This window comes from Argopecten irradians, chromosome 7 (assembly GCF_041381155.1).
Source record: "Argopecten irradians isolate NY chromosome 7, Ai_NY, whole genome shotgun sequence".
Classification (NCBI taxonomy): domain Eukaryota; kingdom Metazoa; phylum Mollusca; class Bivalvia; order Pectinida; family Pectinidae; genus Argopecten; species Argopecten irradians.
Window position 1 is genome coordinate 31,978,924 of NC_091140.1, and position 20,319 is coordinate 31,999,242.

Sequence of the window (20,319 nt, forward strand, 5' to 3'; positions counted from 1 at the left end):
AAAAATATACCTTACCACGTACGCTTTCCCAACATGTGATACTGGTAGTAAGTTTATCTTATGAACAGACCTTACCGTGTATACACTCCCGACCTGTGCTATAAAGCGGCCAGCGCCGAAGACAGAGAGGAATTAGGCATCTCTTTAATAATTCAAACATATTCACGGATGTAGTGCTTTACTGGCGGTTTCACACACGATACCGGAACTAGAGATGTTTTCCTCGCCATTCTGATATATATGTGGAGGCCTAGGGGAGGCTTTCCAGTACGGATGAATGACCCACATAGATAACGCGGACTACTTGGTTCCGACACTATAATTTTCCTATAGGAATTGGTATGTCATTCCGATGATTTCAGTCTCCCGGGCGACATTGGATTTCTCTATGTAACGAAATTTCGGAACTCATTGTCAGCTGTTCTGCAGTACGGCTAATAATCGTACTTTCGATCCATCACGAATTCGGAATATGAAATATGAATATAGTTGTGAGTAATTTGTGAAGAATACTGAATAAACATACTATTTAAATACGGATTTAACGTGTTGAAGAGGAGAAATTGATTCACGAAAATAGAAAAGAAAATGTCTCTGTCAGACGTAGAAATTGAAATCGAAGAACCGGATGTAAGTCCTCGAAAATTTATACGTCAAAGATCAAGGTCAGATGTTTCCTTGGCAACAACGTTTCGAGCTCTTCACATGACAAAGAAACCATGTGTCTATTTATTGAAAAATCCGTCAGTTATCAATTTCTGCAAATTGAGAAAAGTTTTGAAACAATCAGAAAACAAATCAATGGAAGAGTTTCTGCAGCATGATGGTTTGGAGCTACTTTTTGAATGTCTGAGTGACCTGGGTCGTTACCCAGGGAGATTTGCGAATTTGGTACTGATGCTGGAATGTGTGATGTGTATCCGGACTGTCATGAATTCATCACTTGGATTGGAGTGTCTTATAAATCGTCGATGTTACCAAAGGTTTGCAAAAGGTACCGAATACATCAGTAAACAAATTCATTTATTGTTATCTTTTTATTTATTTATTTATTTTTTCTTTATTTATTTTAAAGGGACAATTTATTTTATATATTCATTTTATATACTAACTCGAGCATTTTGTTGTTCTTCTCAATGGTTTCGCCATCCGTCAATTATTTTATACTTTATGTATTTTACTATTATGTATTTGGTATTACAAATATCAGTGAAAAGCTGTGATATATATCAGTAATACAATATCTATATTACATTGATAACAAGACGAATATACCGCAGCCTCCCAAAATCATACATACATTCACACACGCAACATATTGCAAACAGTGGAGGTCGTTCTTAAATGATCCTGGGTGTGAGTTCAGTAGGCCGTTAAACAAAATATACAACAACTAATCATAGATATTATTTAACTTGAATAATTGAAGTTGTCCCTTTAACATGGTTTTTGTTTACTTGGTATTAATACATAGGGGCTTCAATGATAGGTTCTGTGGTTTGTGTTCAGTAGCAGTTTATACAGAAAAAGAACAATAGATGACTTAGAGTCATTTAATATTATACAAAGGAAACTGCCATTATTATCATCAATATCACTTCAATACTGTCAAACCTGTCTACAAAACATCGCAAGGGACAAAGAAAAAAGTAAACATGTAAAACTGGGTTAAAATTTGTTATGTGGGACCCCAGCAAAGTGATCTTGTTCAGCTGATGATCTAACGAGGCGGTCGCTAAGGCAGGTATTTACTGTACATGGTAGTATAATAGAAGATCATTATCACATCTCTTCATGTTTAAACGAGACGACTGGTGTATCCTTCTCAGATGCGACGTGTTTCATAGCAAATATAGGATCGTCTAGTTTGGTCTCTTGTAAATCGGCTCGTTCTGTAACTCGATTGTAATGTCGAAATATTGAATTGTATTTTACCATTCGCTGAGACAGTCATGGCTTTTTTTCTTTGCGTCTTCTAATTTTTTTATACCAGTCACTTGATTTGTGATACTATTGCTTGATGGAAAAAAGAAAGTACTTATTCAGCATATTTCGTCTGCAAAGCATCTTGCTTTGAACTGAATCATTTTCTGGTTAATGTTTCTCTCTGTCATTAATGATATCTATTTCTCATCATTTTGTGGCCGATCGGGGCATTTTGTTCTGTGTGTCTTCAGCAGTAAGTTTCAGTGAGATAGCACTATAAATTCAGTCTTTCGGGTGTGTTACATTGGAAAAATATCAAAATGTCTCATACTTCTAAACACAAATTAATTAATAACTAACCATATATAAATGAAATTGAGTCACCTAAAAAAAAGTCTCTGGTTCAAAAGAGTCAGATTCAATAGCTTCCTTTCAACATCCTTCGACCTTGTATAACGCCCTTGGTCTGTGTAAACATTTTCAATCCTATTTTTTGTTAAGGCGAGAGTATACATATGTATAGTTTTTCGCGAGGTTTCAGCCAGACATATGGCATTGGTCTAACTATTTCTAAAATAGATTACAATGTTAACAGATGGAGCGGAATCGAGTTTGGAATTAAACTACATGTACTAGGTAGCACAGCACCGTCAATTGAATGTATACGTATGACCTTTTGCGCTATATTTGTGATGTCGTTAATCCATTTGTTTGTTACCGCCAGCTCACGATTGTGACCTTAACTCAATAGTAATCCGTCCTCGATTGATGACAAACCCTCCCAAACTTATAGCATCACACCTGTCTCACATGGGTGGGGAAATTGGATAATTTGACAGGAGAACTGGTACAATAACATAAACGGGAAACTGAGTTGATAGGTATAGGGTCACTGATTAGAATCCCTATTGTATTGTATTCTTGAAATTAATACTTCATTTTTATAGTCACACTTGTCCTATCTTTTACAAGGTAGAATGGCGAGGAATGTCGCATGTGGATAAGTCTAATAGCCTTAACAGATAATAATATATAAAAGAGTTTGTTTGTCATTTCAACCACTTTCCACTTTTATCAAAAAGTGTAAAAGCCGAAACAACATATGAGGGATTGCAACATATACAAATACGAAGATTTTGAAGAATCCAAAAAATCCGTTAGTTATATATGGAATATTGATAAAATTGAAGCAATAGATGGTATGGTTTTCTTGAAAGTCTTGTAGACATGTTCCGCTATTACCATCTCCTGTTCATCCAACAATGTGATTTGATCTAGATTTACCGTTAGCAGTGAACGGTTGCTCTTTTTGAGCTCTATTCTCAATGAATACCGGTATTGTAAGGAGACGCAACGCACAAGCAAGAACAATACACAACGCATTGCATACACGGAAGAAAGCCCTAAATGGTCTTTGCTAATCATAAGATGTCACGCCCAATCACAAAAGGAACAAACCAACATATTTTCTCCAGAAACCCTACAAACAAATCTTTTTGTTTGTTAACCCTTTATTTTATAGTGAGGTATTTCATTTTGCTAGAGTTATTATCGTTTTCGTTAATTTCAAATAACATATCTGAAACAAAAGTAAAAAAATATTTTAACGTCCTTATTGCAGCATAGTGTATGCATTTATGAAATATTTTTCAGGAATTTTCGGGTTTTTTTTTTCTTTTTCTTCTTAATTTTGGTAAACTTGTAATGTAATATTTATGTAGATATAGTTTTCAATGTTGGAGAAAAATAAATATTGAGCTGTATATGCCAAATCTGAGCGAAAACTTGACATGTTATTTTTTCTTTCGTAATCTATTGAAAATAATAGGGTTTGATGAATTAAGCAATGAAGATCATTCAGATGGATAAACAAACATATATGACGCCTTATAAACATTTGTTACAACGCAGAATTTACACATTGTAAAACTCTTGTTTTTATGCATTGTAATAATGGACACGTGAAAAGAAATTTAAGACCACAACGTGGTTTCATGGTCTGAACTATAATGATTTTTGACAGTACTGTTCTTCAGCTCTTATTTGTACACCTATGCATTGTAAGTATTGAAATTCTGAAAATGTTGGTAATTTTTGGTGGTGAATAAAATATCAAAAGCTCATATTGTTTCGAGAAAATTATGACTTATATAACCTTTAACACTGAGGAATGTCGCTATGGCGGAGACAAAGGCCTACGTAACGGAGATGCTAGGTTGTAAGGACATGTTCATGAATCCCTATGGTAAAGATATCTCTTCCTGTTTGTGTGCTCAAACCAATATAGACAGAGGCTAATCCTACGGGGGAACAAGTCTCGGTAATGAATTGTATACAATGGCGGTTATAATTGAAACTTGATACATCATCACCATGTGCGTGTTTCTGGGGAGATCAATAAACGACAGTCTTGCATCATGTGTCATTTACAATCTTCCTCTATTTCATGTATAGTTCCATAAGGTTTTCATTATGACTCGGATATGAAACATATTAAAGAAATATCTATTTTTAGGCGGAGCAAAAACCTCCCTTTGTTTAATCTGTCCAGCTGCCCAAGTTGGATCAGGAAGCTTTGTTGTCTCACGGCATCCAGTAGACTCATGGGAGTCTGTTTTTCACTCTCAAAAATCAAATTTGACTCACGAGTTTGAAGCACTTATCTATTTATTATATGCTTTAACTCTCCAGATTTCTGAGAAATTGTGTTTGACTTATAAATCTGCTAAAAGTCAAAGGTCAACTGAATGCCTGGTTATCTGATAATCTACTGTATACTCTCCACCTCTAGGTTCCAAATTCACAACTGACGCGGAAAGTAACGTTATCCTGGTTGGCGGTTTTTCGTTGGGAACTAAGGATTTCAAACTTTAATATTGGCAGTTTCATGGATAAAAAAATTGTATACTATTACCATCGTGACAAGTGATATATCGGATTGATTTTCTTTATACAGGATATGAGAGGGAGTGGATACTGTTATATAAGACTCTTAAAGCACAGATTGATATAAAATAATTGTAGGTAGTAACTGTTTCAGCAAATTACATTCTATGACGGCGGAAACGCGTGACACTGCAATTAATTGTAATATGTTGGAAGTTGGGTCCAGATGCTCTTAAAATAGACAAAGATGACGCTGATGTATAGAGTGATATGTTCCCAAGCACCATTACTACTCTGTATTGATTGGCTTCCGTCTATAATTTCAACATAATTCATCTTCATCCTTTATGTTGAAGCTACAGGAAATGGGTTATTCGAATGTCCTCGTCTTTTATTTTCATGCTAATCTGCATATCAAAATGTACGAACAAAATATCAGACTCCAAGAGGTTTAATAAGCTGAAACTGTCTTTTACTGGTGGAGAAGAATTTCGATTTATATCATTTGAATCCAAATCAGATTTGATAGATCAATGTCTAATGTAGTCGTAATGTAGTTGTAACTGGTGTACATAAATGATACGGTCGCCTACTAGATTCGCGATAGAGGAAATATTTTTTAGCTCAGTTGGTATAGTTGTGGACTTAAAAGTCTTGTTCCTGGGTTCGATTCCGACTGGCTACACACTTTTTGTTATTTCTATTATATGCATATATAATATGACATATTTGACTAAATACCAATAACAACATTCTTAAACTATACTGATCATTTCGTTCCAGCACTGGACACGAACAACGTGATGGTAAAGAAACAGGTGTTCGAACTGCTGTCCGCGCTGTGTGTCTACTCGTCAGAAGGCTATGTGTTGGCCATGGACGCTCTGGAGTCCTACAAGGTATAAAGCCATTATAACACTGGACATCGCAAATAAATCTTATTCTGTATTTGTCATTGCTTTTTAGAAACAATTTTTATTACTCAATTACGTAGTCTCGTTCAACCGGACGATTGATATTACGCTCTCTGACTGACGTAGCAAACATAGCGTTATCAACAAGACTGCTTAAACGAGAAGATATAATAGTAATTGTTTGTTACGATTTTTTTGATTGGGAAATACTATGGCGAATTAATTTCACAGAGAAAAAAACCCATTGCTATTAGATAATTTCCAACTATTCCCGATAACAAAGCCTACCAGGAAAAAGTGATGGAGTGTTTTTGATGTAGTTGATAGTTGTTTTGTTTCATTGGAAGCTGCCAGTAAATATAAAACAATGAAAAAATATATATATGTAAAGAAAAACTTAAAACATGACTTACTTAAAAAAAGACAGTTTTCAAAGAATTCACAACTTGGCTTAGATTCCAAGGATAATAATTTTTAATTAATTTAATACTAAACAACTGTTTGTCTGACATTCTTTGTGTTCATGCAGTTTCACCTTTATCAATAACTTCTAGGTATTTAGTCATTGTGTCTGGTTGGATATCATATTAGAGTAAGACTGTTAGGTTTGCTGAAATTCATAAAATGCTGCTTTAAACTATGGAAAGATTTTTTTTTCAATTGAAAACTGATTGATTTCCCCTTTATCAGCAAAAGAAAAATCGATCAAGATTATGGTATTACCATATCGCTGAACAATTGTCATTTGACATTATTAAGTTATTTTGTATAAAAGAACAATCAAGTCAGACAGGAAGTATTTGATTATCATTAGGTTTTGACACATGTGGAATTTAGCGTACTGGTGATTGTTATGGGTTAGATCACTGCTGAACATGAGGCTGGATTCCACAATGCCTTTCAGGAACAGACAGACAGATGAATGTGGCAACTGAAAGGTGCCCGGATACTTTTAACACCGCGGTCAGCCATGCTTGCTGTTTAAGACATTTGCCATTGTCAGGTTTTATAGAGTAATGCTTTACCGAAGGTCTCCCGGGGAGAATATGTTCTACCGCCGGCACCACAAACAGAGTCTGTCGGCAACGGCAGCATAAGTAAGAGTAAATGTCCTGACTGTTACAGCAAAAACGACAGTACTCTGGAGATTTCGGTTAAAGCCGAAGTGTTTGGGGCGCTATATGATTTATACTTAGAATAATACTGGTGTTTTAGAACGAGTGATGATAGATGAGATGCATTAGTAAAAAGTTTCATAAAGGCTCAATTGGAGGAAAATAACATTAGGAAGGATCTACGAGAGATGGTACGATGAATAATGAATGTATATGCTGCGGCATGCAATACATATACATAGAGAAGGGTTCAGATAAAAATCGATTATAAAAAAATATGTTTGAATAATGGGTAGAAAACAATATTCATTTTAAGGAGATTTTGACAATTTGAAAAAGCGTGAAAAAAATGTTTATTCTAAATTTGAAATTCGTTTCTCAATGAAGCGAAATATTGCGTGATGCCAAGACGTAGACTAGGCCAAACGAAAGGCACGTGTACACACAAATCTGGTACTCTTATGGACCTTTATTGTGGTCTATTCGGTTTTCAGGAAAACTCACATTCGGATGTGAAGACCAATGTAGCTACATGTATGTGGGTGATCCTTAATAGTCAATAGCTGAGATAAGACTACTGTTTTAACATGTAATAGTCCTGTCACCTTTCACCTTCAAAGCCTCTCGTATTTATACATACTACAACTTCATGTCTATAAATGCTGTGGCTTTTATATTTCAGTCACAGAAGAAACAACGATACAGATTTAGCCTCATTGTCAACGAACTGCGCATGGCGGAACTAGTCCCATACAAAACTACCATCATGGGATTCATCAACTGTATCCTGGTTGCCACGGAAACGCTGGACGATCGAATCAGCGTGCGGAACGAATTCATAGGTAGAGGTCTTGTTGAGGTTTTTACTATGCAAAAATGTCTGATCATGTAATAAGATCTTGATTTATATATCGTTTATATTATATTTTTTTCATGTTTTTGATAAAAATTGTCGCTTCCTCACAAACTTCTGACGTAAAAGTCCATACCCAGTAACAAGAGCAGATAACTCTAGATGACCCCCGTTGAAGTTATATGTGCCGTATTTTTTCATACTCACGAATCAAGATAAGCTTTTGATATGTTATTTATCACCAAAAGTTACTCACATTTTGAAAATTACAGTACCTTCAATGCATTTGTTTTAATTTTACAATTACAAATAAGAGTAGAAAATGATTTTTAGCAGTACTGCAAAAAATCATTATATATACATCTACGGTGAAGCGAAATGAATACCTATGGTCAGAGCATGAAGTTAAGTTGTGGTCTACAATTTCATTTCACATTCGTACAGTGTTATTAGTAATTTTAAAGTGACTTCTACAGGAATGTCTCCAACTAAACATATATAAGGCATATATTAACAACAATTTACAGTACATACTATCTGCGTTGTAACTAACACTTACAAGACATATAAAGCGATTTGAATGATATCCACGGCTCAATTCATTAAACCTGATGATTTTCAAAAGATTACTGAAGATTAAAAAATTAACATGCTTTTCGCCCAGCAACGGCATATATAACTTTAAATGTTTTAGTCATATTTTTTTCGTATTATTATTTGATTCAAAACGGAATGTATTTAAATGTAAATGGATGTTATTTACAATTTGAACATTCATGGAAAAAAAACTTTCGTAAATATTTTTTCTTCTCTAGACGAAACAAGCTGTTTAATATCGTAGAGCTACATGCTTATAGTTACGCTAATTACGAACCTGATTACATCAGGATATTTTGTCATTAGAACTTGAATAGTCCTTTTTAACCGTTCAATTGCCTACTACCATTAACTCATATTAACGATTTCTTAATTTTGATGTTGCCACAGGTTTAAATTTGCTTGACCTCATTAACAACCTTCGTAATGAAGATGACGATGATTTGATCATACAGTGCGATGTTTTCGACGAGGAGAAACAATCGGATGACGATGAGTATGCCGAACTTAATCCGGAAATTGTCAACCTAAATGATCACAAAGATGTGTTCAATGCTGTCTTTCAGAAAGTAGGTAACACGCATTACAATCGATGACATAAGGCTTAATCATACGAGCCCTTTGATCTTGAAAAGTCATGTATGTCATATTTCTGCTTCCTGGTTATCCTGATATAATATTTGGTATTGTGCTATTTTAATATCTTAATCAGACATTGTGTTGTAAATAATCTGTACATAAAGTAACTGTTTTCGTTTCCTTATTTAAAGATGCTCCAACGCCGACAGAGCATAAATGATATTCATCATTTGAACAATAATAGGTGTTTAATCATGTATGTATATATGCCTAATTAACACAAAAAACACAAAAAAAAATTTATTTTGCCTTTGGTGCACGTGCAATCATTACTTCATTCCATTAAGATTTAGTGCCACGGATTTTTTTCGGGATGCAATTAATTATTTTCCATGTATTTAACTTTAAGTAAAACTAGAAGCTCAAACGTTTGAATGGTGGTAATGGTGTAAAGTAAGTATTTTTTGTAACTGAAGAAAAATACTAAATAGTCTGCTCTTATTTTTGATAGTGAAAAAATACCATTTGTCAGCGGTGGAGCATCTTTAATATCCAATACTATGTGGAAAAAGACCAAGATTTCATACTAAATGCATCGTTTTGTATTAGCATATTGTTATTGATAAAGTAATTGTTAAGAGGATGATATGGTGATAAATACCATGTCATCCTGCAAGTGTGGGCTTATTTATTCAACATTGAAATTTAGTTGTTACTTGAACGTGTATAGATGCATAAAATAAATTACACATTGCCTATGTTCATGTCATTACCAAAAGCTGCTTTTCTCATTCATGTTTCATGAATATGAAAACGAAACTCACTCAGAGTTATCGCTCGTTTCCTTGTTGTCAATAAATGTGAGTTTTTTTCTGTTCTAGGTTTACAACACTCCACAATCGGATGCATTCATGAACGTTTTGCAGGCACTACTGCAGATAGACCCAAACAGCCCTATCAGGTAAATATCAGGAATCCTTTATTCTAAAGATGGCTTTCCCCGTATATTTTTACATTTTCGATTTTTATTCACCGATATAAATATTTTTTTCTTTCGCGGCTATCAAATTTCGAGATAACCGTTTCAAAACTTTTTCGCAGAGATTAAGTTTTGCGGATAAGACACCTCTTGATTTAATTGTGCAGGTATGGTGGAAAATATCAATTCGCAGGGATAAATTTTCGCAAATACCTTGATCAAGAAATTCCCCAAAATAAATAACACGCGTCAGACGGGTGGTTTACAGTATTTTATTTTTGTGTGTACAGTTTTCCTTGACTGTAGAAGTTATGACCTTTCAGGTATTTTACAGTATAAGTTATTGAAGGACATCACTGAAATTGAACTGAAACCCACAATATATTAAAGCGGTTAATCAATTGATAACTACTTGTATACCTGCAAATATATACAAATTTTGTTTTTATAACACGAAACTCAACATATACAACGAGGAAAAAGGGAAAAAAAGAAATATATTTGTGTGGAGAACAAATATTTAGCAACACTCTACATGCGAGAACTCATCTTAATATCCTCAAAAGAACAAAATAGGGAATATCATACTCTAACTTAACAAAATATAAAGAAAATGTCTGCAGATTGCTGCCTTATCTATGTCACGGAATCTTTGGGGGAAAATCAAGGAAAAGTTCTAGAAATTATCTCTGGTACTTGTTAACTAATTATGTGATGCATACATTTACCATAAAGGTATTTTTGTTCTTCGAGTTTTAACAATGGTTGGGAAATTCAAACTAGTGAAATCTTCTTTTTTTCAAGCGTTATATTTTTACGATAAGTTTAGTAATAATGAAATCAGGAGGCAATTTCCTGATATACAGGAATGATCATACTGTAAAATTGCATTACGTCATTTGAAAACTAATATTGCAATTTCTATTACGTCTTCTTGCTTTAGTGACCTACAATGGAACTTCGTGGAGTCGACGGTCCGGAAAGCTATCCTGGTGGACACGGTAGCGGATGGTAAACGGTCATTTTCTGTTTTAGTTGGATCCATGTTTCCTTCCATAATGAAAGCTCCTGTCTTATCTACGGGTGTACAGACTGACCAGGTCAAAGGTCAAATACTCCAAACATGTGATACTGACAAAAATGTGGTGTCGCCATCTACTGGCGAAGTTATGCAGACGTCACTTCCTGTCAAAGATGCTACCGATGACACTGATACAAAAGAGATTATTGAGGAATCTGTAGTGACCAGTACGGTTTCTTCATTGACCTCTTCGGCTGTTCCTCTGGCCGGAATGTCTGCTCCTTCGTCCAGCGGTTTGACATCACAGAACATTCCTGAACCATGTGTGTTATGTGGTAGTAATACTCCATCCAAATTATCATATCAGCAAAAGCAACATATCAAGAAAATCATGACGAATGAAATACCAATTGCCTTATTATCCAATAACAAAGAGCAACATTCGCCGTCAGGACAGGATACTGAAGCGCCTTCCTCAATTATGGCCGCAGCAGGACCACCGCCACCTGCTCCTCCCCCACCCCCTCCACTTCTAGGCGGATGTGTACCTCCTCCACCCCCGCCAATACCAGGAATCGGCGGAGCCGCACCCCCACCTCCACCTCCCCCTCCTCCTATGCCAGGAATGACCTGTCCTCCACCGCCACCACCTCCTCCACCTGTGCCTGGAATGGGCGGCGCCGTTCCGCCACCTCCGCCACCTCCTCCTCCCATGCCAGGAATGGGCGGCGCTGCACCTCCACCGCCGCCCCCACCACCGATGCCGGGTATGGGCGGGGTACCTCCTCCGCCTCCACCCCCAGGGGGAGTGCCACCACCTCCTCCACCCCCAGGAATTGGAAAAATACGACCTGTCCCTGCCAGTTTAACATTTTCTGCCTATCCACAACCAGCGAAAGGGCTATGGACACCTAAACCTAAGCACAAGATGAAAGTGTTCAACTGGACAAAAGTCCCGCCCCAGACTGTCAGTGGTAAGCTTTCATTCAGAAACATAGTAGGATGTATAAATTGCCAAATGAAATTCAAATCTAATTTTTATATACCGAAAGTAATTAAGAACTATGGTCTTTATCTACGAAATATCTGGTATCCCTTCTGTAATTCAACTGCATTTGATTGATCTTTGTAATGTATTAGGAAACACGACAGACCCCTAATTCCTTCTATTTGTATTTAGGACATGACAGTGTGTGGAAAGAAGTGCTTGACATGGAAGATGCCATCAAAGTTCAGTACGAAACAATAGAGCAACTTTTCTGCCAAAAGTCAAAGACCGCCAAAGTTGTGGAGCAGAAGAAAGTCAACGTTCCAAAAGAAGTACGTACGACTTACGTCCCTTTACTTGTTGTTCCAACCAGGTTTTATTTTCAGTAAGACAATTTTTAGTATAGATAGGATAACGTTGTCAGCCAATTTATATATTGTTTTAATTATCACTAGGTACTTATTTTGGAAATGCAAAGAAGCATGAACGTGAATATCTTCCTGAAGCAGTTTAAATGTTGCCACAAGGACATAATACATATGATAGCTGATGCTGACGTTGAACAGTTAGGTCAGGAGAGAATGAGAGGACTACAGAAGATTCTTCCTACAACCGATGAAGTAAGTAGCTTTTCATTGCTAGGATATCATGAGTTAAAGATGTCTAAAATAGACTTTGTTTGATGCCAAATCCTTTTGCTGTTTAAAGGTAGCATTATGTAGGAATGTTTTGACTTTATTGCAAGTTCAAAGAAGGGATTAATAGCATAATACGAAATTAAGAAATTAAGAAACATTTATTGTTATTTTGTGTCATTTTACAAAATTATTTTACAAAAAACGTGTGGTGAAAATGAAAGTAAGATTTCTTCGCAATATGAATAAGGCTATACTCAAGCCTTCATACATATGATACCAGTTACTAAAGATGTGATAAAATAAATATTGATATCTTCATACTCAAAAATAAGGCTATTTTTGAGCCTTCATACATGTGATACCAGTTACTAAAGATGTTATAAAAATAAATACAGATTTCTTCATAATCACAAATAAGGCTGTTCTCGAGCCTTCATACATATGAAACCATTTACGAAATCGCTCTTGTTCAATATCCCCATCTCCGATAAAAGTAAGAATATATACTGCATATAATGAAATGTTCGTGGGTATGTTAATACATCGTGCGTTGCTTTAAAGCATTACCATTCTGATATTGTACAAGACAGATTTTTTCACGGCAACAAAGGAAGCAATGAAAGATTCCATACTTTGTGAACGAATGTTTCTTTCGTTGTAAGTGTATTGCAATAAACAGTATCAAACTATACTCTCAAACTCTTTAATGTCTACAGATAACCAGTATCAAAGCCTTTGATGGCGACAGAGCAAAACTGGGCAATGCTGAGAAGTTTTACCTGTCTCTGGCTGAACTGCCTGCGTACCGCCAGCGTATTGAGGGTATGGTGCTGAAAGATGATTTCAAATTGGCCACCGACATGCTTCGTCCAAACATTCAGACCTACATTCGGGCCTGCGAGCACGTGCTTGACAACGAGTCCTTCAAAGTCTTCTTAAGGTTCATCCTACACACTGGCAACTTCCTTAATGCAGTGAGTGAAATAAATAGTATCACAAAAAGATTTTTAAACGGCAACATTTTATTATTGTTACTCTTCAACCATTGTAATTCTTTATTAATGAAAAATAGTATAACAAAATTGTTTTGTCTTTGGTTAGAACAAGAAGACTTGCGTGCTGACAATATTCAGAGAGTAAGCCCAGTCACTTTGAGTTTTAATTTGCTTTAATTATTTGTTGATTATACACGCGTTCATGTTTTTTTTCAGATTATGTTATTCAAAATTGACTGTTTCATTCATAAAATTTTAGAAAGATAAAATATAGTTCGGGGATAGGTGAGTAAGAGATGGCTAAAATGTCTTTAGATAGATTTAGGCAACACTCCACTCCCGCCCCTGGAGAAGTTATATCAACAATACAAATTTTTAATTACATAATAGAAATAATCACTTTCTGACCTAATGGGAAGAAATGCGATTGAAAAGAAAAAGAGCATAGAGAGGCATGTTTGTCTTTTAATTTAGGAATATCTGCGGGTAATGCAGGTGAAGATTTAAGGATGGAAGGTTATGAAAATAATACAGATGTTAATTAAAGAAGAAAAGTAAATATTTATTTTCCTTCTGTGATGTCAGTTAAGGATGTATTCTTCTGAGGTTTCAGTCCCGTTGAAGTCTCGTTTCGACAAAGATCAAAGAGGTTATGAGATTTTCAAATACAATTTATCAATATCTGTAGCAAGTTGCCAGATGCAAATTTTGTTGAAAAATTACATTTCTATTTTTAGTAGATTTTTTTATACAGGGATTTTAAGAAATGGCCCATTTGGCGGCCATTTTGTAATTGTGTTTTTTTTCGCTTAGAGTAGAGCCACAGTTTTACATTTTTTTACTGAAATTGTTTTTACCTAAATCATCATTGTGCCAGCATTTTTAGCTGTATCGAGCTAATTTTTGCTGTAAATCTTTACTAGGTCGTGGTAATTAAAATATTTGGCATTAATGCGTGAAATGATACACTTTTGTCACTTTATTTATACATTTAATGGTAATTTGAGCACTTATTTTTTACTCCAAAATACTGAAAAATAACGAATATTCAAATGGGGCAAAAATGTAAGCACACGGACCCCCCATTTTTCTGCCTAATTTAGAAAGAACAACCCATTTCCTTTTGATATGCAAAATATTGACAAAAGTTTAATACCAGAACTTTTTCTATAAAAGGTTAAATTAGGCAAAACTGGCTGAAAATGGTGTATTTTGTAGCTCAAAATTAAGGGGTATGGGTAGCATATTTTGTTATTCTGAGAAAAAATATTAGTTTTATTAATCAAAACTGGTATATTTTTAAAGAAGACTACAGGGAAATAAATTCTACAAGCATCCATACATATCAAACATCTCATTAGGAAATTATGGTCTTAATCTCTTGTGTATATGGTCAAAACGGCAAAATTCCCATAAAATCCAATATTTTGTCAACTAGGTATCTTTGAGTGATAATAGCTAAAAAACGAGCACACCTACATATGTTTTTTCTTTCATTTTCTTTTATGGTATGAACTCTTATTTTCAAAAATCTACACGAGAAAAAAAGTTTAATACAAGAAATTTTTGACTTCTCAGAGGAGTACATCCTTAAAGAGCATATTTATTTTGTTTTGTTTCATTTACACTAGGGAGGCTATGCTGGTAATGCACTTGGATTTAAGATTAGCTCCCTAAACAAACTGATGGACACACGCGCTAACAAGCCCCGAGTGACGTTACTACATTACCTGGTGGGCGAGGCACTCAAGGAAAAGGTAGACTACCTCAACTTTGTGGACGAGATGTGGCCAGATCTGTCTGCTGCATCAAGGTAAACCTTAATGTTGAGATATTTCATTTGGCGAGTTTTTATGTTAGAACATATTGGAAGGAGGCAAGATAAGTTGTATTAACATTAGTCTAGCGTCAGGTCGCCAATTTTCACAGAAACGATGGCCGAGATACAGGCTAACCCATATAAAGATTTTGTTCTCAACACGAATGTATTGACAACTTTAGGATTACAATGTAAATCTGCTGAAATGCACTCATTGTGAGAAACAGTTACAAAAAACAACCACAAGAAACATGGAACGTGTTTAATTTAACTAATTATAAAATGTTTGTATACATATTATATTTAGTTATCAATTATATTCAATAACGTTGATGTTTTATAAATAAATCAAAACAGGTTAACTTAATTATAAAATGTTTGTTTATAAAATGTGTGTTTATATAAAAGTTAAGATGTAATGTGTATACAAACATTTTTAAATCAATCACTCTGTTATGATATATTTTCGAAATATCCACGTAATAGATTACGGAAGTAGAATTCTGACAAATCTATTAATACCAACCGTTACAAGAATAGTGTTTTAAGTGTTTATGTCATCCTCTTATCATTAACACTTAGTAATCGTTATGTGTCATCGTAATCGTGATAAAATTCACTTACTGCAATTGTCTGCTTGCATCAGCAGGGATATTTTTACCGTGTGATCAAAAATATACTTCTTTATATATATTTTTATCAATAACCACAAAATGTTTTTCGATTCGGTCGAGTAAGACTATTTATAATCGTTGAGTAATTTGAAATTGTATGTGCTTGCATTTACAATTCAATTACATATGTAGATGGAATTTTGACAAAGTGTTAAATCATAAGTCATTTGTAACCTCACAAATATCATGTTTTTTGTTTTTGTTGGGGTTTCATTGTTTTTTCTTGTTGTTGTTATTGGGTTTTTTTTCTTCTTTTTTTTCTCTTTTTTTTGAGGGGGGGGGGGGTGGGTTTACTTTTTTGTTCTGTTCCAATTAACTGAATTCGTTGGTTTTCTACATTATTAAAGAAACAGCGACAAATTCACATATTTTATTACGATACATGAGAATGGATTTATTCTTTCATTTGGCATTTACATTGTAATGCTGAAAATGATATCAGCTGAAATACATCGTTCTATTCAGCAAACTGTTGTTAACATTTTAAAACTTTTTAAAGAACCATAATCATTGAGAAAGACGTAACAGGGTTTAGGGTTAGAAGAACTCCTCGGACCTGACTTAAGCAAATATTTTGTGATTGTCCAGAACTTTTTTTAGCGCATTAATATCAGATTGACCAGGCTGCAATAAAACAGTTCACTAATAGTTTACTGTTGTTACAGGTACACAACTGAAGCCATGACAACAGAATTAAAACAAACTTCAAAAAATATCAATAACTTTGGCAACCAGCTTAAATCCTGTCCTGATGATGTCAGAAACCAGCTCCAAACGTTTGTTGGTGTAAGTAAAAGTATAATGTTTGGTTTTACATACCATCAATTAAAATATAATATAAAAAAATCAAATCCTTATTTTCTAGATTTTTTTTCAAATTGAAACAAAAAATGATATTATGCTTGATTTCAATGGCATAAGATACCTTTATCTGAAAATCTAAATAGTTTACTTCTTAAAGGCCTAATACCTCTCCGAAATATCATTTTGATAAAATCTATATCGGTGGCCTAAAAACTATATTAACATTGAAGATTAATTTCACTGTTTTACCGTTTGGCGAATGATAGTCAACTAACGCGTGGATGACAGCGGGAACCACTTAAAAACATTTACTATACTTTAATCTAATCGTTCATAAAATGGTGATAAGTTTAGTATTAACGTTAGCTAATATGTGTTGCGACTAGACAAAACTCTCTTATTTTACATTCTCAATTTAAAAATCAAAATCCGTTTCGAAAAGGTTGTATGCCTTTAACCAAAATCCGTGTATCACTTGAACGCTTCTAATGAAAACAAGATATAGATGTGTATATATATATATATATATATGCATGGTTTTTATTCACGTAATTAATTGAAGGATACCTAAATTCATATACAAATGGTCTCTAATAGACGAATTAAAGTGTTTTTCGAGTTGTAGTCAGTTGTTTTCGATAACTATGATACATTTTTTCCATAAAACATTGTTGTGAATTGATCCTTGAATGATATGTACATTCGTTTCGTTTAAACAGGATGCCAAATTGGAAATTAAAGAATTGAATGCAGGCCTTGATAGAATCGCATCCCTAGGGAAAAAATTAGCTGAGCATTTTTGTGAAAACGAACAAAGCTTCAAAATCGAAGAGTGTGTTGCAACCATGACGACATTTTGTGAGAAAGTCCAACAATGTGAAAAGGTAAATGATTCGGAATAAAATTAGATACTACCGGTTTCTTTTCTATCTATTAAAACAACGATAAAATCCACGTCATTCTTTTCAGTTCGTATAGGTGCATATCGTGAAAAAACACATAGTGATCAACTTTGAAAAGATTTTGGACAAAACATTGAAGTCTTCACACATACATAATTATTCATAAAGCTAATCTAAATATCAGATGACTGCGAAAAATAAAGTATATTGAACGTATATTTCTAACAGTATTAAGTAACCTTTGCTAGCCGCATTTTTTTGTTAGTATGAGCAAAAATTTTAAAAAAAGTGGTTCGGTTTTATATGGATCCATCTAACTGACTTTTGTTAGGAAAATGAACAAAGACGTATTCAAGAGGAAAAGGCAGAAAGGAGGAAAAAGCAGCAAGCCGAGATGATGTCACACACAAAACATTGTAAGTGTTATTTTAACAAATAGAGTTTGAATCTTTCATCTTTTATCTATTTTAGTGAGTATAATTGCAAAAAAACGTCAGATCAAATAACAGTTTATTTCGAGACAAGAAATGATAAGGCGTTGTTTAGATGTACGATCAAAATGAGCAATGCGATAGAGTATATAGTTTGAGAATATTAGTTTCACGAATTAAAACATTATTTTGATATAGCTTTTTAAAAAAAGATAACCCTGATGTACACCTCTTAGGGATAAACTTCATAGAAATGTCTCATTTATTTTTAAAACGTTGTCTTACATGTTCTCGGTTATTATATAGTAATACAAAACGAACATAGACTTTGACAAATAGGTTTGTGGCCCAAATTCAACGATAGCTGTAATAGACAGTTTGTTTGATATTAAGATATAATGGATGAACTCATATATACCATAGAAACAGAAAGAAAAGGTTCTAAAAGAATAAAATATCTAAGTCACAATGTCATCATTATATCCTATCAAGGCAATGGGACCTGTTATACTGTATACTGAATTTATATCACATGAGAAGAAGTGAATTTTTAATTGAAATTGTGATGCCTATCCTAAATATTTTATCAGTAGCCACAACCTCAAAAATGCTGTAATATCAAGCAATTTCTTCATTGCCGTTCATACGTAGAGCTTAATGTTATTTTCTCTTTGAAATTATCTGAAGTCTTGGTAGAAATATGTTTTGTTTATGTTATATCATTTTAATAAATGTTTAGTTTTGACTAATTAGATGTTTCTAAATTGATACATACAAAATTATAAGTAATCTTTTTTTTTTTGTTAAAAAGTGCTTTTGTTTTGTTTTTCTTCTTTTTTTATTTTGTATTATTAAGAAAACAAAACATAAATAATGGTATTTCAATTCTTTTTTATAGCCAAGAAAAACATTCCAGACCAAGATGACGGCTGCATAATTGACAGACTATTGAATGACATTAAGAAAGGATACAAGCTACGTAAAGCAACGACTCCACTATCTTCACCGAGCAAGCGAGATAAGAAATCCAACACCATTCCTACTTCATCAACACCGAGTGAAGATACCTCTGTCAAGATTACTGAAGTTACTCCGGCTATGAACGGTGACGTCAAAACGTCCACGCTAGATGGAAATGTGATGTGTGATGACGAAAAACATGGCGTCGTTGAATCTCAGTCCAAAGGCATCTCAACACCAGTTACCAACGGGGACCATGCTGCAGCTGCTGATAAAGAAGAAAGCCTGGTTAGGGAGGAAGATATAACTCTGCACTTTGATAAAGTTGACGAAAAAATACATATTGAAAACAAGGAAAACCTTCCCGAAACAAACTGTTAGCCATTTCGGACGCTGATTACACGATTTATATCAGAGAGACGTCTTTGTTATTTGAAAGTAATATATTTGAATTGTGATTGACATTTAAAAAGTTGCTGATACGTCGACATTATCGTAGAATTCATTTCTAAACTTTAAGTCATTTCATGTTGCTAACAAATGCATGTTAAGATATTTACATGTATGTCCTCAAAGTGAAAAATGTATCTTTTACGTTTAAAGTGTATTTAAAAGCAGCAAAGGTAAAGCAATGTTCATATCTTAGATATAACGTTGTTTGAAACAAAATACGCAAACTTACGACAAATATTATAAAATTGCTTGAAATACTGCTATCGTGGCTTAGCTAATTAATCCCTATAAAACATTATATTATAAATAGTGCAATGTAAATGTATAATATTTTCTTAAATGACATCTTCTGCATTTTCAAACTTTTACATTGTTTTGCAATTCTGTATGTGTGTATAAATTTCTTTGCGCCTCAATTTTTTAATGATTGTTAATTGTAAGTTTAAACCTGGGTCATTTATGATGTTTTTTCCAAGATTCATTCGGAAATGACGTTTAACCGTAAATAACCGTGAATATATTTTACTTTTTCATAAGTAAACGATATTGAAACCCGAAGTCATCGGAACATCAGGACCACTGCCTTACTTACTGAACAATAGAAACCTCATTATGATATCTGTGTAAACAATGTCGTATATATGGCTGTTAACCAACTTATTTCCGCGTTCGACTTATTTTCGCGTATTTTGCGGGGCTTACAGTTCGCAAAACAAAATACTAAAAAGTAATCCTACTATTACAATAAAGCGTATCAACTGTAATTCGCGAATTTTAAATCGTCG

The 20,319-nt window shown here is 34.1% G+C and overlaps 1 protein-coding gene across 3 annotated transcripts in view; it reads left to right on the forward strand.

Annotated features, from left to right (window-relative positions):
• Positions 1 to 20,069, forward strand: part of LOC138328159 (inverted formin-2-like) — a 45,744-nt gene extending 25,675 nt beyond the window's left edge. For all 3 annotated transcript variants that reach the window (XM_069274820.1, XM_069274821.1, XM_069274822.1), the window contains exons 3-15: positions 5,596 to 5,711; positions 7,524 to 7,683; positions 8,682 to 8,860; positions 9,752 to 9,831; positions 10,793 to 11,844; positions 12,051 to 12,190; positions 12,314 to 12,478; positions 13,213 to 13,470; positions 15,123 to 15,304; positions 16,650 to 16,770; positions 17,508 to 17,672; positions 18,022 to 18,106; positions 19,020 to 20,069. In XM_069274820.1, coding sequence (XP_069130921.1) covers positions 5,596 to 5,711; positions 7,524 to 7,683; positions 8,682 to 8,860; positions 9,752 to 9,831; positions 10,793 to 11,844; positions 12,051 to 12,190; positions 12,314 to 12,478; positions 13,213 to 13,470; positions 15,123 to 15,304; positions 16,650 to 16,770; positions 17,508 to 17,672; positions 18,022 to 18,106; positions 19,020 to 19,462 — 3,146 coding nt within the window. In that variant the 3' untranslated portion in view covers positions 19,463 to 20,069. The remainder of the gene's footprint in view (positions 1 to 5,595; positions 5,712 to 7,523; positions 7,684 to 8,681; positions 8,861 to 9,751; positions 9,832 to 10,792; positions 11,845 to 12,050; positions 12,191 to 12,313; positions 12,479 to 13,212; positions 13,471 to 15,122; positions 15,305 to 16,649; positions 16,771 to 17,507; positions 17,673 to 18,021; positions 18,107 to 19,019) is intronic.
• The last annotated feature ends 250 nt before the right edge of the window (positions 20,070 to 20,319 follow it).